The sequence below is a fragment of the Eleutherodactylus coqui genome, chromosome 12, assembly GCF_035609145.1.
Source record: "Eleutherodactylus coqui strain aEleCoq1 chromosome 12, aEleCoq1.hap1, whole genome shotgun sequence".
NCBI lineage: Eukaryota > Metazoa > Chordata > Amphibia > Anura > Eleutherodactylidae > Eleutherodactylus > Eleutherodactylus coqui.
Genome location: NC_089848.1, coordinates 107,681,455 through 107,698,597, shown reverse-complemented (window position 1 = coordinate 107,698,597; position 17,143 = coordinate 107,681,455). Strand labels below are relative to the sequence as shown.

At 56.0% G+C, this 17,143-nt stretch overlaps 1 protein-coding gene across 2 annotated transcripts in view; it reads left to right on the top strand.

The window, feature by feature from the left end:
- Positions 1-7,392: 7,392 nt before the first annotated feature.
- Positions 7,393-17,143, top strand: part of ITGB1 (integrin subunit beta 1) — a 30,920-nt gene continuing 21,169 nt past the window's right edge. The window contains exons 1-2 of one of the 2 annotated variants that reach the window (XM_066585684.1): positions 7,393-7,496; positions 16,407-16,473. In XM_066585684.1, the coding sequence (XP_066441781.1) occupies positions 16,407-16,473 (67 nt within the window). In that variant the 5' untranslated portion in view covers positions 7,393-7,496. The remainder of the gene's footprint in view (positions 7,497-16,406; positions 16,474-17,143) is intronic. The other variant, XM_066585685.1, reaches the window with a different exon arrangement.

The window sequence follows — 17,143 nt, the reverse complement described above, 5'->3', positions numbered from 1 at the left end:
AAGTAACAAGTGCAGTAAAAATACACGCCGTCTGCAAGGCACGTCTATTCTAAGGCCGGCCGTGCGTATTAGGTAGCTGTCAGCTAAATGACCGCTCCCCCGACAGCTGTCTCGGCCGCCCCCCAAGCACGTATTCCGAATATAAAGAGGGGAGAAAGCCGCTGCCAGATGCCGCTGCTGGCCGATCTCCTGGAGAACAAAAGGATCGGGTGGTTGAAATCCAACTACTTGATGCTTATCACCCCGAGGTCTTCCTTCCGGAGGCCCCCGCACATATATGACCGTCACCCTGTCCTGCTCGGCTCCATGTGGTGTTGACAGCCACCTTCACACCTGAAAATAGTCACCTTTACAGGGCAATTATCACTCGAATTATCGCTGGAAATAGCAAATTCCGGTAATAGTCTCTCCGTGCGCGGCCACCGACAGGGTGACAAACCGCTGACTTGTTGGAATCACTGGGCTATTAGCAGAACTAAAGACCAAGCAACTGTCGTCTCTGGAGCCGCCCAATCTATGAACAACTCCTGTTTACAGTGAATGGAGGGTCCGCAGAGACCCCCGACCCGGCTCCATTCACAGCACTCCTGTGAACTGCTGACACTGAATCGTTAAAGGGAGCTCCAACTTATTCTGTTCCTATCTAAGTGGGTGACCCATGTGAATCATAATGCTAATACCCCTCCCGGCTCCCCAGATGTCCAGCGCCTCCGCTCCGGGACCCCGACGTCTTTACAGGCTGCAGTCAGATGTCAGCAGCTGCTGCAGGGATCGAGCACCGAGCTGCAGCCTCGTCAGAGAGGAGACCCGCAGCGGCGGCGCTGCACACAACGGGGACCCCGGAGAGGTATTAGCTCTTTATTACTTTTTCACCTGAGCCGCCTATTTAGCTAAAAATAAAATCAGACAATCCCTTTAAACTGGAAGAACGTGCCATAAAAAGTCTCCATGTAGCCTCAGCCTTAAAGGGGATTCCCAGGCAAAAACTATTGATGATCTATCCTAGGGACACGTTATCAATAGTTATTCGCCAAGGACCAGACGCTCGGGATCCCCGGCAATCAGCTGATCGCCCTGCTTACTGTCAGTGCAGCGGGACCGGATGTCGTCAACGGGGATGGGGGTAGAAGTGCCATAGCTGGCACCATGCCCGCTGAAGCCAATCTCTTACACTTCCATGTCCGACCCCTTCGTCAGAGGCGGAAGTACCAGAAGTGTATCCAATGATTTCAGTGGGAGTGAGGCTCCCTCTGGCACTTCCGCTCCCGTCCCTTATGATGCCCGGCTGGCCCGATGCACGGCTGGACGATCAGCTGATTGCTGGGGTTCCCCGGTCACCGGCGATTAACTATTCATAACCTGTTGTGAGTATAGATCCTCAATGGGTTCAGCCCAGAAACCCCTTTAAAGCCTTTTTCAGTTCAATTGGATCTGTTGCATCGAGGGGCTGTCACATGGGCGAAATATTTCCGCAGTACATGAGTTTACCACAGGGCGCCGCTTAATCTGCCGCTGCGGAATTCCACTCCAAAACCTGCGAGTCTGCCTGCGGATTTTGATGCAGAATTGCGGCCCGGAGACTTACAGATTTGGTGCGAATTTCCCACATTTTTCGGAGATATAGCAATTGTGTGAAAGGTCGCTAAGGCTACACTCACACGGCGTGCGTGCTGGTCGATGCGTGTTTTACCCGCTGATGCAAGGCGTTCTTCATGTAACGACACCTTGCATCACTTCAGCAAAAATTGCAAACCTCCGGGGCTTGGTTCACGCATGTCAGAGGAACGGCAAGTATTTCTCATCTATTTCAACCTCGCATCGCACTCGCGGGCGCATCACACGGCGTGCCATGTGCTTGACTGTCCCATTGAAACAATGAGCGATGCGTTCTGAGGGACACGGAAAAATAGGACATACAGCGATATTGTTACCTCGCAGCATCGCTCATGTGCATGACTCCAATTGTAGCCTAAGGGCTCCCACACACCTGCGTTTTGTTAACGCTGCATTTTTAAAATGCGATTAGAAAGTCCCATTGACATTGTTAAAAACGCATCGCACATAAATTGCAAAGCACCAACTTGCGATGCGTTTTTAACATTAGAAAGTCCCATTAATAATCGCATTAAAAAAATGCTGCGATATCGCAGCGTTAAAAAAACGCTGGTGGGTACAAGCCCTAAAGGTGATGTTTGCTTCACATCTATCCATGTTGTCACTGACTGCTTCCGCTGCATTGTGCCGGGACGTTATGAGCAATCAGTGTCATCTGTCCGCCCCGGGGGTTATTCTGACACCTGAGTCACCTCCTTGTTAGCGCATCGCAGTGCAGCCGCAGCGTCACGTCCCTTTGAGTCACTACCTGCAGTGTTTCAGCTTGACCCTGTAAGTGCCGACCGTCAGTCCTCCAGAGCAGCGTTAACCCCTTAGTGACAGCGCTATAGTAAAACTACGTCCTGCTGTTGCAGGACGTGTATGGAGGGAGGTAGCGCCGCTATCTCCCTCCATACAGCGCGGGCGTCAGCTGTTTATTACAGCTGACACCCGCGGGCAATAGCCGTGTTCGGACGTTCGCGGCTATTAACCCTTTAAATGCCGCTGTCAATTCTGACAGCGGCATTTAAATCCCCCGAACGGCCCCTCCGCGGTAAGATCGGAGGAGCCGTGCAGGTGTCATGGCAGCCGGGGGCCTCCCAGGGCTGCCTTAGCAGACTGCCTATCAAGCCATGCCCGTGGGGTGGCTTGATAGGCTGCCTGTGAAATAGCAGTATGACGTAATGCTATAGCATTACGTCATACAGCAGGAGCGATCAAAGCATCGCATGTTAAAGTCCCCCAGGGGGACTTCAAAGTAAAGTTTAAAAAAAATCAATAAAGTCTTTTTTAATTGTAAAAAAAAAAGTTAGAAAAGTTTAATAAATCACCCCCCTTTTGCCATATCTATTATTAAACAATTTAAATCATAAAATAAAAATACATATTTGGTATCGCCGCGTCTGTAAAAGTCCGATCTATCAAAGTAGTGCATTATTTTTCCCACACGGTGAACGTCGTCCGAAAAAACAAATAAGGAATGCCGGAAATACACTTTTTCAGTTACCCTGTCTCCCAGAAAAAAGGCAATAAAAAGCGATCAAAAAGTCGTATCTATTCCAAATGGATACTATCGGAAACTGCAGGACATTCCACAAAAATTGAGACCTTGCACAACTACGTCGACGAAAAAATTAAAAAGTTATTGCGCGCACAAAATGACCGCAGAAAATAATTGAAAAAAATTAAATATCTTAAAAAAAAATGCAAGTACTACAGCAAAAAGAACACTATACAAGTTTGGTATCGTAGCAATCGTACTGACCCATAGAATAAAAATATCAGGTCGTTTTTTTTTCCATTTCTCTCCGCTTAGAATTTTTAAAAAGTTTTTCAGTACATTATAGGGTACATTGAATAGTGCCATTGAAAAATACAACTCGTCCCGCAAAAAACAACAAGCCCTCATACAGCGACTTCGATGGATATATAAAGGAACTACGATTTTTTAAAAGGGAATAGGAAAAAACAAAATTGGAAAAAAGCAAAAAAAGCTCCGTCACTAAGGGGTTAAAAAAAACGCTAGTGGGTAGAAGCCCTCAGGGTTTATTCACGCCGAATTTGTGAATTCAGACGATATAAATTGGCCTGATTTTACAAACAGTTTTTCATGCGCACTTGCAATTTTTCTGCGCAATTCTTTGCTGCGTGCGTTTTTCACTCATGCATGAAAAAATTATGTTTCCTTTTTTTAATTATTTATCACACGACTGCAATCAGATATTTTACAGACAGACGTAGACTTGAATGGGCGATTTTCATCTGGAAGTCGCACCAAACTAGGACATACTGTGATTGTACCTTAGAATGTTTCTCTGACTGGCGGACCACAAGTGTGAATATATCCAGTATATATATATATATTTGGATGGTGAAAATGTTCCTGCGAATAAACTCTTACATGGGATGAACGTGATTGAGAAGGGAAGTGGATATCACTGATTATGATAATGGCGCCTGTCGGAGATGGGGGGGGGAGGAGGGGCAGGCAGCCAGTGAGCACTCAGGTCTTGAAGTTAATATTGGAAGCAAGAAGAATGTGAGGATAGGCGTGACAGTGACAAGGGCCGGATTGTGATGATTGGCTGACCAGGACGGCCTGTGTTGTGCTCCCAGTACACGGTGGTTGGTAACTGCACCGACTCCCTTAGGCGTTCATACTACTCCGTAGTGCGGGTACTCGGTCACCGCGGGTGCAGATGACGTATTTGTGAGCAGCTGGTGTAATAACAGCCTCGGCTGGGCGCACTTGTATTGGTACTTGTCAGTCTGAATTGAGGGATATCTCAGTATCTGTAACCTGATGTCCGTGTTCTGCAGTGACATCACTGGTAATGCGCCCCGAACGGTGATGTCACCGCATGCTTTTCTATGCCAGCAATAACGTCGGTCGTGTGAATAAGTAAAGCGGCTCTAGAAAAATGTTATCGGTCACTTCTTACATTTGTCGTTAAACATTGAAATACAAAACGCAGAAGTGTTGCAGGATTCTAACCCTCCCGCGGCAGGACATGTGGAGCCTCTTACAACTGGAGCCTCTTAAGGCCCATTTAGACGGGACGAATCTTGGGAAAATGATGCCCGTCCCTCGTCCCTGCAAATACTGGCTGCTGTACAAGAGCTAGTATCGTTGCTTCACAGCAGGGCGGCTGCAGGAGATTTCTCTTCTCGCTTCCCCACACTTCTCTCCATTGACATAACATAGCGGTCGTTCAATGCTGACCAGCTGCTATTTACACTGAGCGATCAGCTCATCGTCCAGCGCCATATGCAGCATAAACGATGGACGATCAGCTGATCGCTCAGTGTAAATAGCAGACGGTCAGTACTGAACGACTGCTATGTTATGTCAATGGAGAGGGGTGGGGGAACAAGGAGAGAAATCTCCTGCACCTGCCCCGCTGTGAGCCTGCAATACTAGTTCCCGTGCAACAGCACCGCAGCCAGTATGTGGGGCGGGCATTGTTTGCCCAACATTTGCCCCGTGTAAATGGCCCTTTACACCTAAAACCACTTACATGTCGAGCCTCTTACAAATGGACCTCTTAGAATCCTAGAATGGTAGAGTTGTAAGGGACCTCCAGGGTCATCGGGTCCATCCCCCTGCTCAGTGCAAGGTCACTACATCATACCAGACAGATATTTGTCCAGCCTCTAAAGACTTCTGAAGACAAAAGCAAAAGAAAAGTTAAAGATGCTATTGGATGCTTACAAGATGGAAATGGTGAATTGGTTAAGAATGATGTGGAGAAGGCTGAACCATTAAATTCCTATTTCATATCTGTTTTCTCTCAGAAAATAGATGGAACATCAACTGATCTTCCCTGTGCTATTCGGGGAATACAAGAATGCAGGCTATCAATAAGCATAGAGATGGTGAGGGAACACTTAGCTAACTTAAATGAATTCAAGTCTCAAGGTCCAGATGAATTACATCCTAGGATACTAAAGGAAGCAGCAGAGGTAATTGCTGAATCACTCGCCATAATCTTTGAAAATTCCTGGAGAACAGAAGTCCCAGAAGATTGGAAAAGGGCAAATGTTGTCCCTATCTTCAAAAAAGGGAAGAAGATGGATCCAGGAAACTACAGGCCTGTGAGCCTGACTTCTATACCGGGGAAGATCTTTTAATAAATGATTAAACGACATGTATAGAAGTACTTGGATAAAAATGGAGTAATTAACCAGAGCCAGCATGGGTTTGTAACAAACGGGTCATGCAATCCAATTTCCTATGACAGAATCACCGACTGGGTTGATCAGGGAAATGTGGTGGATATAGTATCTTGACTTTAGTAAAGCATTTGACAAAGTATCTCATACCATACTTATTAAAAAAATGACAAAATCTGGGATTGACAAGGCAACTGTTAGGTGGAAGTGATTGTACTCAAAGAGTGATTATTAGTGATGAGCTAGCATACTCGCTAAGGGCAATTGCTCGAGCGAGCATTGCCCTTAGCGAGTACCTGCCCGCTCGAGAGAAAAGGTTCGGGTGCCGGCGGTGGGCAGGGAGCTGCGGGGAAGAGCGGGGAGGAACAGAGGGGAGATCTCTCTCTCCCTCTCCCCCCCCCCCCCCCCCCCCCCCCCGCTCCCCCCTGCTGACTGCTGCAACTCACCGCTCCCCCGCACCGGCACCCGAACCTTTTCTCTCGAACGGGCAGGTACTCGCTAAGGGCAATGCTCGCTCGAGCAATTGCCCTTAGCGAGTATGCTAGCTCATCTGTAGTGATTATCCGTTCAGTTGAGGATGACTTTCTATCACTTTATGGATCATCGTTCTCCGTACTTTCCTATCGTTGACCGCTTCTTTCAGTTCTTCAATGTACTTGTTTGTATCCACCTGGATGGCGGCCAGCCGGCGCCGGACTATATATGACGATACACTTGTATGCTATACTGTGTATCGTCACACACGGAGGATCTTACAAGTATATAGACATACAAGTTGCTGTTTCTCTTGTGGATTGTGTTCTGCGGCGGGTTGATGATGTCTTACAACCGCACCTTCCTGTAATGCACTGCCACAATTCTGGAAGGAAACCCATCGTGTATCCGCTGTGCGTGAACGTGCCGTAAGTGTGCTTGTACGGAGGCGTCACGGGTGATCTGCTGCCGTCCCAGCCAGTGAATGGAGGCGGAGTGCGCCAAAGATCTCTTCTGCATGCCTCCAATCAGTGTAAACAGGCCGTTCACAGACGTTTGGTTTTTAGGCGGTTACCAAGTAACCCGACAAGTCAGCGACTTTTGCTCTTTTGCCTTGCTGTTCCTGTGATTACCCGGGACGACAGAAGTGCTCCTGGGGCAACTAAGTGATGGTCATATAGAGCGTCTAGACAGACTTCGCCGCTGGATGGCTTCTCGCTCAGGGCTTCACCTTCTATGTGCAACACAGCGGGAAGCCCCAATCCTCCAATAACGACTTGCCTACGAATTGTGAGCGATTTTTCTGCATTTACACGAATTTTGCGTGATAATCGTTACGTGTAAATGGGCCAAAACACAACGCCAGCAGAGACGTCACAGACGGCGGCAGGAAACGATGGGCGGCAATCATAAGTCAGAACGTTCTCTTTGGACGGGTTCGCATCAGACTACATTTGGACCTTCTGTATTTCTGCTATTAACAGAACTCAAAACAGAGTGTTTCCATTCACTGACAGCAAGCAGATGCCTCTAGCAGTTTCCAAATTCACAGTGAAAGTTTATTCCAAAACTTTTTCTAGTATTTCCAGAAACTTTTCGCCCGACCCCGCCCCGTGACGTCACCCGCACCACGTGTTCCCCGAGGCCCGCCCCGTGACGTCACGCGCCTGGAATGCGTTTCCGGCGGCGGGTGGGGCGTCAGTACAGCGCTGAGGGCGGCGGGAGACGGACTGACGGCGGGGCACCTACCGCTGAGGGTGAGTACAGGGGGCCGCTGTACATGAGACCCCGGATAGGTGGGTGGGGGTCTGCAGTGCTGTAGGGAGGGGGTGGGGTTACGGCGCCCCCCGCTGCTGGGGGGTGGAGGGCCAATGCCGGCCGCTCCGAAGGCGGTGGGGAGTTTTCCGGGAGAAATGTGTGGGGGAGGGGAGGACCTGCTGGCAGTTGTAGTGCGGCGTGCAGTTCCAGCTGTTGTGGGACTACAACTCCCAGCAGGCTGGAGGCTGCCTGCGGCTGTGAGGGCGGCGGATGTGTTGGCACTCGTCTAGCCGCCCACGCCAGTGCGTCTGCTAATCTCTTCCCTCCAGCTACGACTTTTTACTTCTCTTTTGGTGGCGGATTGCTGTCTGTGGCGGGGGTCGCTGCGGGTGGCGGGGGGGTCTGTGGCGGGGGTCGCTGCGGGTGGCGGGGGGGGTCTGTGGCGGGGGTCGCTGCGGGTGGCGGGGGGGTCTGTGGCGGGGGTCGCTGCGGGTGGCGGGGGGGTCTGTGGCGGGGGTCGCTGCGGGTGGCGGGGGGGTCTGAGGCGGGGGGGTCTGCGGCGGGGGTCGCTGCGGGTGGCGGGGGGGTCTGCGGCGGGGGTCGCTGCGGGTGGCGGGGGGGTCTGCGGCGGGGGTCGCTGCGGGTGGCGGGGGGGTCTGCGGCGGGGGTCGCTGCGGGTGGCGGGGGGGTCTGCGGCGGGGGTCGCTGCGGGTGGCGGGGGGGTCTGCGGCGGGGGTCGCTGCGGGTGGCGGGGGGGGTCTGCGGCGGGGGTCGCTGCGGGTGGCGGGGGGGGTCTGCGGCGGGGGTCGCTGCGGGTGGCGGGGGGGGGTCTGCGGCGGGGGTCGCTGCGGGTGGCGGGGGGGGTCTGCGGCGGGGGTCGCTGCGGGTGGCGGGGGGGGTCTGCGGCGGGGGTCGCTGCGGGTGGCGGGGGGGGTCTGCGGCGGGGGTCGCTGCGGGTGGCGGGGGGGGTCTGCGGCGGGGGTCGCTGCGGGTGGCGGGGGTCGCTGCGGGTGGCGGGGGGGGGTCTGTGGCGGGGGTCGCTGCGGGTGGCGGGGGGGGTCTGGCGGGGGTCGCTGCGGGTGGCGGGGGGGTCTGGCGGGGGTCGCTGCGGGTGGCGGGGGGGTCTGGCGGGGGTCGCTGCGGGTGGCGGGGGTCGCTGCGGGTGGCGGGGGTCTGTGGCGGGGGTCGCTGCGGGTGGCGGGGGTCGCTGCGGGTGGCGGGGGGGGTCTGTGGCGGGGGTCGCTGCGGGTGGCGGGGGGGGGTCTGTGGCGGGGGTCGCTGCGGGTGGCGGGGGGGTCTGTGGCGGGGGTCGCTGCGGGTGGCGGGGGGGTCTGTGGAGGGGGTCGCTGCGGGTGGCGGGGGTCGCGGCGGGGGGGTCTGTGGCGGGGGTCGCGGCGGGTGGCGGGGGTCTGTGGCGGGGGTCGCGGCGGGTGGCGGGGGTCTGTGGCGGGGGTCGCGGCGGGGGTCACTGCGGGTGGCGGGGGTCGCTGCGGGGCGGGGGGGGTCTGTGGCGGGGGTCGCTGCGGGTGGCGGGGGTCGCTGCGGGTGGCGGGGGTCGCTGCGGGGGTCGCTGCGGGTGGCGGGGGTCGCTGCGGGGGTCGCTGCGGGTGGCGGGGGTCGCTGCGGGTGGCGGGGGTCGCTGCGGGTGGCGGGGGTCGCTGCGGGTGGCGGGGGTCGCTGCGGGGGTCTGTGGCGGGGGTCGCTGCGGGTGGCGGGGGTCGCTGCGGGTGGCGGGGGTCTGTGGCGCGGGTCGCTGCGGGTGGCGGGGGTCGCTGCGGGTGGCGGGGGTCTGTGGCGGGGGTCGCTGCGGGTGGCGGGGGTCTGTGGCGCGGGTCGCTGCGGGGGTCTGTCGCGGGGGTCGCTGCGGGTGGCGGGGGTCGCTGCAGGGGTCTGTGGCGGGGGGGGTCGCTGCTGTTTCAGGATAAGCGTTGTCTGGTGGCCACGCTGGTTCATGAATACATACCGTTAGAGGGATCAGTGGCCGGTGGCGGGGTTCCCTGTGGGTCCGGGGCGCAGGTCATGGCGGGGAATGCTGCATGGGTTGCGGGTCAGTGGCGGGGATTGCTGGGGTCTCATGAGAAGCGCCGTCCGGTGATCTTGCCGCCACGCTGGCTCATTAATACATCCTTCCGTTAGAGGGGTCCCCGGGGGCCCCTGTCAGTGACCGGCCTGTTACAGGGGTGTTCCCCTCCCACAGAGGTCCTTCTCCTCGCGGTGCGCCGCCGCCATCTTCTACCGTGACATCTGCTTTGCCGCCCCCCTCACGGACGCAGTGCGACAACCTGGAGGAAGTAGCGCGGCATGATGTTGCCCGATGCGCCGTGTGACCTCCGTCAGGACGCTGCAGGTGACTGGGGGTCATTCTCTGCTTCCGGGGGCGGCTGCGTTTGTTTCACGGCTGCTGTGACATCGGACGCCAGCGCTGCGGTTGTTTGAGCCGGAGTCCATGGCTGCCTCGTCCTGTTAGGGGAACGGTCTGATGGCGGCACAATGTAACATGGTCGGAGCGCCCCCTGATGTGTTCTCCGCTGGGTGCAGCATGTGGTGCCAGAGTCTCCGCGATACATGGCCTGCTCGCCGGCCGCCATGTTGGGTTCGTACAATGCTGGCTGTCGCGGTTGTCCAAGTGGCGGAGGCTACAACATCTGTCAAAATCCGCCTAGATAAAGCGCACAAACGCTCGCTGTTTCTCGCTGCACTCGGACGCCCCGTTAACTTCTGTGGAAAATAAGAAAATGGTCGGCGCCGGTTCACTGTGGCGCGGCTTTAAGGCGGGCGCGGTGACCCACCGTACATCCGTAGGGTGCACTCATAGGAAGTTTGTATACTGCGTTCCTTGAAATGCGCGGCGTGTTCACGGGTGGGGACTGTTTTCTCAGTGCACGTATTCATTGAGTTATTCTCCCCTCCCCCCCTTTATGGGGCTCATCTCGCCCGTGATACCTGCGGGCCGCGCCATATTTTCACGCAGGTGTATATCTGTGCGCCTGAATGCTGCAGCGGGTGTCGGCTTCATATCACGTGTAAGATATAAGCGGATAATATGGCGCACACTCGCCCGTGTGAATGAGGACGTGGCGCTCCCACGGGCACACTTTCGTTGCGCAGTACGCCGTGCCGTAGACGCGGTGATCGGCTTTGGGGCAGTTGGCCGTTTTCACTCGTCCCATCGTTGTCCGTATTACAGGCCTAAACAAACCATGAAAACGATGGAATTGCGCAGATGCGTGGCGAATGTGCCCGATATACGTGTTCTCTGCATGAAATCATTGGCGCCTCCTGTAAACACGCAGATCTCCGTATTTTTGCGCCCAGTTTGGTCCCGTTAATGTTTACGTTCCTGAATACTCGTATGCCCGTGTGAGCGCTGGGGGCGGGCGTACGTGGAGATATCCGCCCGTGCTAGTGAGCGCCGGCTGCTGCTCGGACAGGTGGCTCTACACCCCGAGGATCGCGGTGATGGGGCTTCTTCCCGTGTGGACCGCGGCTTCCTGTTTATCGGAGGGCGAATGGGCTTTATCCCCACAGATCAGGTGATGGCGTGACAAACCGTCTTGAGACGCTTCGCCCGGCAGGTTGGGCGCGTCCACCTTGGGCGCTGGATGGCGGTTGAGGCTGTGGAATCGTCTAATGATTCTCCGTTGTGACACAACAGGCGCGTAAAATCCAAAGCTGCTGGCGTTTTGGTTACGAGTTGCGGTCCGCCATCTTTGGTTGCGCAGCTCGCGGACGGTCACATGGGCCTTGTGCCGGACCAAACACGGGTTTACAGACCGATTCCACGACCGCCGCCGCCGTGACCGTAGAATCCGACCAACAACTTTCCAATATTCCTCAAATGTAGACATGGAAATATTCTGGGGGGCGGAGGAAGGGTTAAAGTGAACCATTTATCGGGGGGGCGGTGCGATGGCGTCTACGCCTCGTATTATCTGGCGCTACCGGGAGCTGCTGGTTCATCTTGTCGGTGTTGTTCCGTTTATCCCATATTTTGACTTTTTAGGACATTCCTGTCTTTATTGACAGTTTTCATTAATGACGTTTTTTAACCGTTTGTAGTAAAGTACTTGGAGCGCTGCGGGATACGTTGGCGCTATTCTGTACTGCAGACCGTAGCGCTCGCAGGCCGACCTGGGCACGATGGTCTGGCATGTGGCTGCCGTGAAACCCATGGGCTCTACATGGCAGAGGGAGTGCCCAGCATTGATCGTAGCCTGTGAAGGGTTAACAGTGGGGGTCAGCTGGCAGGCTCGGCTTCCGAGGACGTGGGCGTACATATATGCCCTGTGGCCGGAGGGGTGACCTACCTTCAGGCCAGCGGCTCTTACACGGTTGGTGATTGGGAATGTGCATCTGTACACTAATTATCACCCAGTGTAAAGGCGTCAGGGAGCGGCTGACGGGAGCAAACGCTGCTTTGTGGCGAGCTTGCGTCTTTTCGGCCAGCCGCGGTATAACTGCAGTGTAGTCCCGCTGCCTGCTAGCGTCCTGCGGCCCGCGTGTCGCCTGCTAGCGTCCTGCGGCCCGCGTGTCGCCTGCTAGCGTCCTGCGGCCCGCGTGTCGCCTGCTAGCGTCCTGCGGCCCGCGTGTCGCCTGCTAGCGTCCTGCGGCCCCAAGCGCACCAACTCGGTACTCTTAAATCTTTGGTCAAGCGGCAGATTTCTCAGCCGGGTGGCCCTGATCTCGTGGCACCAACAATTGTCTGCAGCACATCTCCCCGGGTGAACAGGATGCGCTGTGGACGGGGGGTCCGCGTTGGACCACGTTGGCAGCAGTATGGTTGGTCGGCGCTCATCATGTGGCAGCCGCCATCTCCACACGGGTCGGAGTAGTCCGCAGCATGCAGATCCAAACGCAGGATTTCTGGCACGCTAGAAGCAGATCTTGGCGAATCTTCTGTCCCGTGTGAAGACGCCTCTAGTGATCCTTGGTCCGTGTAGTGTGTACAGACCAGCGCTGCCCACGTGTAGGTCCGCCAGTGGCGCCTTCTGCTGATTATGTGCGGACCTCCAAGACAGCTGTTCTGTATAGGGGGCCGTGTATAGAGCCAGCAGGGCTGTAGCGAAGGCGGCTGGCGTCTCCAGCGCCGCCTCTCGCACAGTCTATAGGGGGCCGTGTATAGGTAAGGCACGTATGTAGCTGAGCCAGCTGACGTCTCCAGCGCCGCCCCTCGCACTGTCTCTAGGGGGCCGTGCATACGGCCAGCAGAGATGTAGCAGAGTCGGCTGATGTCTCCAGCGCTGCCCCCTGCGCTCTCTATAGGGGGCCGTTATAGGGCCAGCAGGAATAAAGAGAAGCCAGCTCACGTTTTCAGCGCCGCCCCTCGCACTGTCCCTTGCGCGGCCCCCTATAGACAGTGCGAGGGGCGGCGCTGGAATCGTGAGCTGGCTCTGCTACATCCTTGCTGGCCCCATGCATGGCCCCCTATAGACAGTGCGTGCGGCCAGTAGGGATTTAGCGTTGCCGTCTGACGTGTCTCGCACAGTCTATAGGGGACCAGCAGGGTATGTAGTGGAGCCGGCTCACATTTCCCGCGCACGTCTCCAGCGCCACACCTTGCACTGTCTATAGGGGGCCGTGCATACGGCCAGCAGAGATGTAGCAAAGCCGGCTGACGTCTCCAGTGCTGCCCCCTGCGCTCTATAGGGGGCCATGTATAGGGCCAGCGGGGATGTAGCGGAGCCAGCTCACATCTCCAGCGCCGCCCCTCACACTTTCTTGCACGGCCCCCTATAGACAGTGCGAGGGGCAGCGCTGGAGACGAGCTGGCTCCGCTACATCCCCGCTGGCCCTATACATAGCCCCCTATAGACAGTGTGTACGGCCAGTAGGGATTTAGTGTTGCCGTCTGACGCACGTCTCTCGTCCTGTCTATAGGGGACCAGCAGGGATGTAGTGGAGCCGGCGCACGTCTCCAGCGCGGCCCCTTTACTGTCTATAGGGGGCCTGAAGGGGCCAGCAGGGATGTAGCGAAGCTGGCTCACGTTTCCATCGCATGTCTCCAGTGCCGCCCCTTGCTCTGTCTATAAGGGCCGTGCATATGGCCAGCAGGGATGTAGCAGAGCCGGCTCACGTCTCCAGTGCCGCCCCTCACACTGTCTATAGGGGGCTGTGCATACGGCCAGTAGGGATGTAGCAGAGCCGGCTGACGTCTCCAGCGCCGTCCCTCTTACTGTCTATAGGGGGCTGTGCATACGGCCAGCAGGGATGTAGCAGAGCCGGCTCACGTCTCCAGTGCCGCCCCTTGCTCTGTCTATAAGGGCCGTGCATATGGCCAGCAGGGATGTAGCAGAGCCGGCTCACGTCTCCAGTGCCGTCCCTCTTACTGTCTATAGGGGGCTGTGCATACGGCCAGTAGGGATGTAGCAGAGCCGGCTGACGTCTCCAGCGCCGTCCCTCTTACTGTCTATAGGGGGCTGTGCATACGGCCAGCAGGGATGTAGCAGAGCCGGCTGACGTCTCCAGCGCCGTCCCTCTTACTGTCTATAGGGGGCTGTGCATACGGCCAGCAGGGATGTAGCAGAGCCGGCTCACGTCTCCAGTGCCGCCCCTCACACTGTCTATAGGGGGCTGTGCATATGGCCAGCAGGGATGTAGCAGAGCCGGCTCACGTCTCCAGTGCCGCCCTTCGCTCTGCTCAGCCCTTATATGGGAACCTTGTAGTGCAGGAATCTGCCGGCTTCCTCTCCCCGCAGACGAATGTGCTGTCAGCCCAACTACTTATAGCATTACCAGACATGGGGGCCGCGGGGGGCTCAGCGCCATCACCACTCCTCGGGAGGCGGCTTTGTCCAGTAGAAGACTTTTCTCCTAACTCCTTGGAGGTGCAGATAGTTTGTTGTTCCCCTCCTGCTCTGTGTCTCCGGGCCGCAGGGGGGGGGGGGGGCGTCTGTATCTGTGGATCTAAAAAGTCTTCAGTCGGCAAAAGCAGGTTTTTGTCATGTTGGAACACCCTCCAGAAGACTAATGCCCCCCCCCCCCCCCCCGCCCCGTTATCGGTATCGCACACTGAAGGCATTTAGGGTGGAATAGATTAAAAGGAGAACTGCCACAATGTATCTGCATAACTAACTGCGCACCCAAAAACTGATACTTTATAACAACCTTTCTGACGGCATTTAGTGGCTTTGGGCCGCTGCCCGCCCGCTTGGCCCGTCTCTGCAATCTCTGCCCGCTCTTCCTTGCAGAATCTCCAATTCTATCAGAGGGCTTCTGGTGTGCAGCGCCCTCTTCAGGTCACCCACAGATCTACACTGGGGTTCGGCTCTCTGGGTGTTTTGTCTGCTTTGAGTTGTTGTCCTGAAAGGTGTAATTCCTCTTTTCAGCCGAAGCCTGAAGGTTTTGGGCCAACATGGACTGATATTTGGGACTGTTCATAACTCCCTCCCCCTTGACTGAAGCCCTGGTTCCAGCAGCAGAACAGCCCCCCACAAAATGCTGCCCCCACATCGTCGCTGTGGTCTGGGGGTCTTCTGGTGACGGCAGTGTTGGCTTTACACCAAACATCCCTTCTGGCCAACAATCGGGATCGGCTTACGATCTGCAGTCAGCATGTAAGGGGTTAAACTGCCTGGATGGGGGGTTTCTGCTGGTTGTTGGAGCAGGAGCCGGGCCGTCAGTCAGCCACCGCCTTAAGCTGTACACAGGGGGGCCAATGATGCTTGACGGCGCCCCCCAGTGATGCCACTGAGTGGTTACACAGGAGCTGGCATCACCGGAAGCGTGTAGTCGGGGAGGCCGGGGAGCGCTCTCCCTCGCATGCCTCCATTTACTGTAAGCAGACATTCAGAAGTCATTCAGAAGTGAGCAGCTGCTGCGTACACCAAACGGCGCGGCGTCTGCAAGCAGAGACTGAGGGCCTCCTCGCTGCAGACACTTACACGGGCGACTATCGTTCAGATTCCCTGCAGGAGCCTCAACTGTGAGCGATGATCGTCCCGTGGAAATGTTCACTTAGGGAGGTCAGTAAGGAGGCGTGTTGCGGTCATGAAGGGGTTAAATACTGCGGCCAGCACCGCATGCAAGCTGTACAAATGTCCCACGTGACCGGTGGGCGCCTGTTCACCGCCCCCGTCTGCAGCTCCACTCCCTACCTCTTGTATCGCTGCTCAGTGATACAAGTTTTGCGCTCTTTTGCCCGCTGGAGTCTTTCTGTTTCTCTTAGACACAATGGCGCTGGAACGGGGCGTCTGCTGTTATATCATCCGTGCGGAGGAACGGCGAGTTGTGCGTTCGGACATGTTAGTTGGAGCTCCAGCGTTGTACTCAGCTGACTGTGCAGCCTGTTGGTCAGAACGATTCCTGACATCCTCTTCCGACCCCTTTCAGTGATGAGTTGTTTCCGTCCGCAGGATCCCCTTTTGCGCCATTCTCAGTATACTCTCCACCCCGTTACATGAGAAACCCCCCGCGGTTGGCGGTGAGACCCCGGCTAGTCTAGCACCGATGACCGGCCTCGCTGGAAGTCGCTCTGATTGCTGGGTTTTCCCATTTAATGTGGATTCGCACTAACTGATCCGCAGAAAACTTGTCACCTGATTCTATGCCGCTGGGGTCACAGGGAGAATTACCATACAGGGAAGCGCCAATCGTGAGAGGGCCGGGGGGTCTGATAAAGGGGCGGTCAGTGTACAGCTTCTACAGTAAAACACTTTATTTGCTGTTATAAGGCACTAATGGCTGCAGGCTTATCGGTAGTGACGCTGCGGTGGGCCGCTGACGCTGCGGTGGGCCGCTGACGCTGCGGTGGGCCGCTGACGCGCTCGGTGCAGGAAGCGCTGCTGTATTTTGGGTTATTGGACATGAAGTATGTAGAACGGGGCCGCTGGGGTGAAGCCCGGAGATGGATGCCACAGAATGCTGAAGCCAAGTATTTGCTGACCCTCCTGTATTTCTGCTTGCTCTTGCAGATGGCTCGTGTCCTGGTTATCGTGGGGCTGTGGATATATTCGCTGTCGTACAGCGGCGCACAACAAGGTAAGCCTGGGTATAACCGCTCCTTGGGGCGACCCCTGAGGAAGCCGCACTGTTCTAGGTACTTTGTGTCACTTTCTATAAAACTCCATTTAGGCCGGAGTTGCAGCTTTTTTAGTGTCTGTCCCTTTTTACCCGCATGGCTTATGTGCGGATTCAGCGCCGACGTCCCCAACGCTCACTGGGAGGCTGATGATGCGCGCCGCGACTCACGCTGTGCAGATTTTAAAATCGGCATTGTAGGGTAAAAAGGAATTGTCTTTAATTCTCAGCACAATCACGTAGGCCTGTCTTTACAGGAGGCAGACGGCTCCATTCCTACTGCAGTGGGCAGGCTTGGTATTGCATTCATTTCAATGGGAACTTGTCCTGCAGTACCAAGCCTGGCCACTGCAGTATGAACGGAGCTGTCTGCTTCCTGCAGAGATCAATCCAGTTAACTGCTGATTGGGGAGAGGGGCTCCACAGACCCTCATTGATCTACTGTCTGGCTTATCCTGAGAATAGTTCTTCAGTGGTTTCCTACTGGACAACCCCATTAATGGTCTATTTCAGGTAAGCCAAAAGATGAGTCTCTGCCTTCCCACACCTCGTGTTATGTGAGAACTATCAGGGCAAATCACTTAATGTAAATCCCCCATAGGGATCCGTGTTCAGGCCAGACGATTTCTTG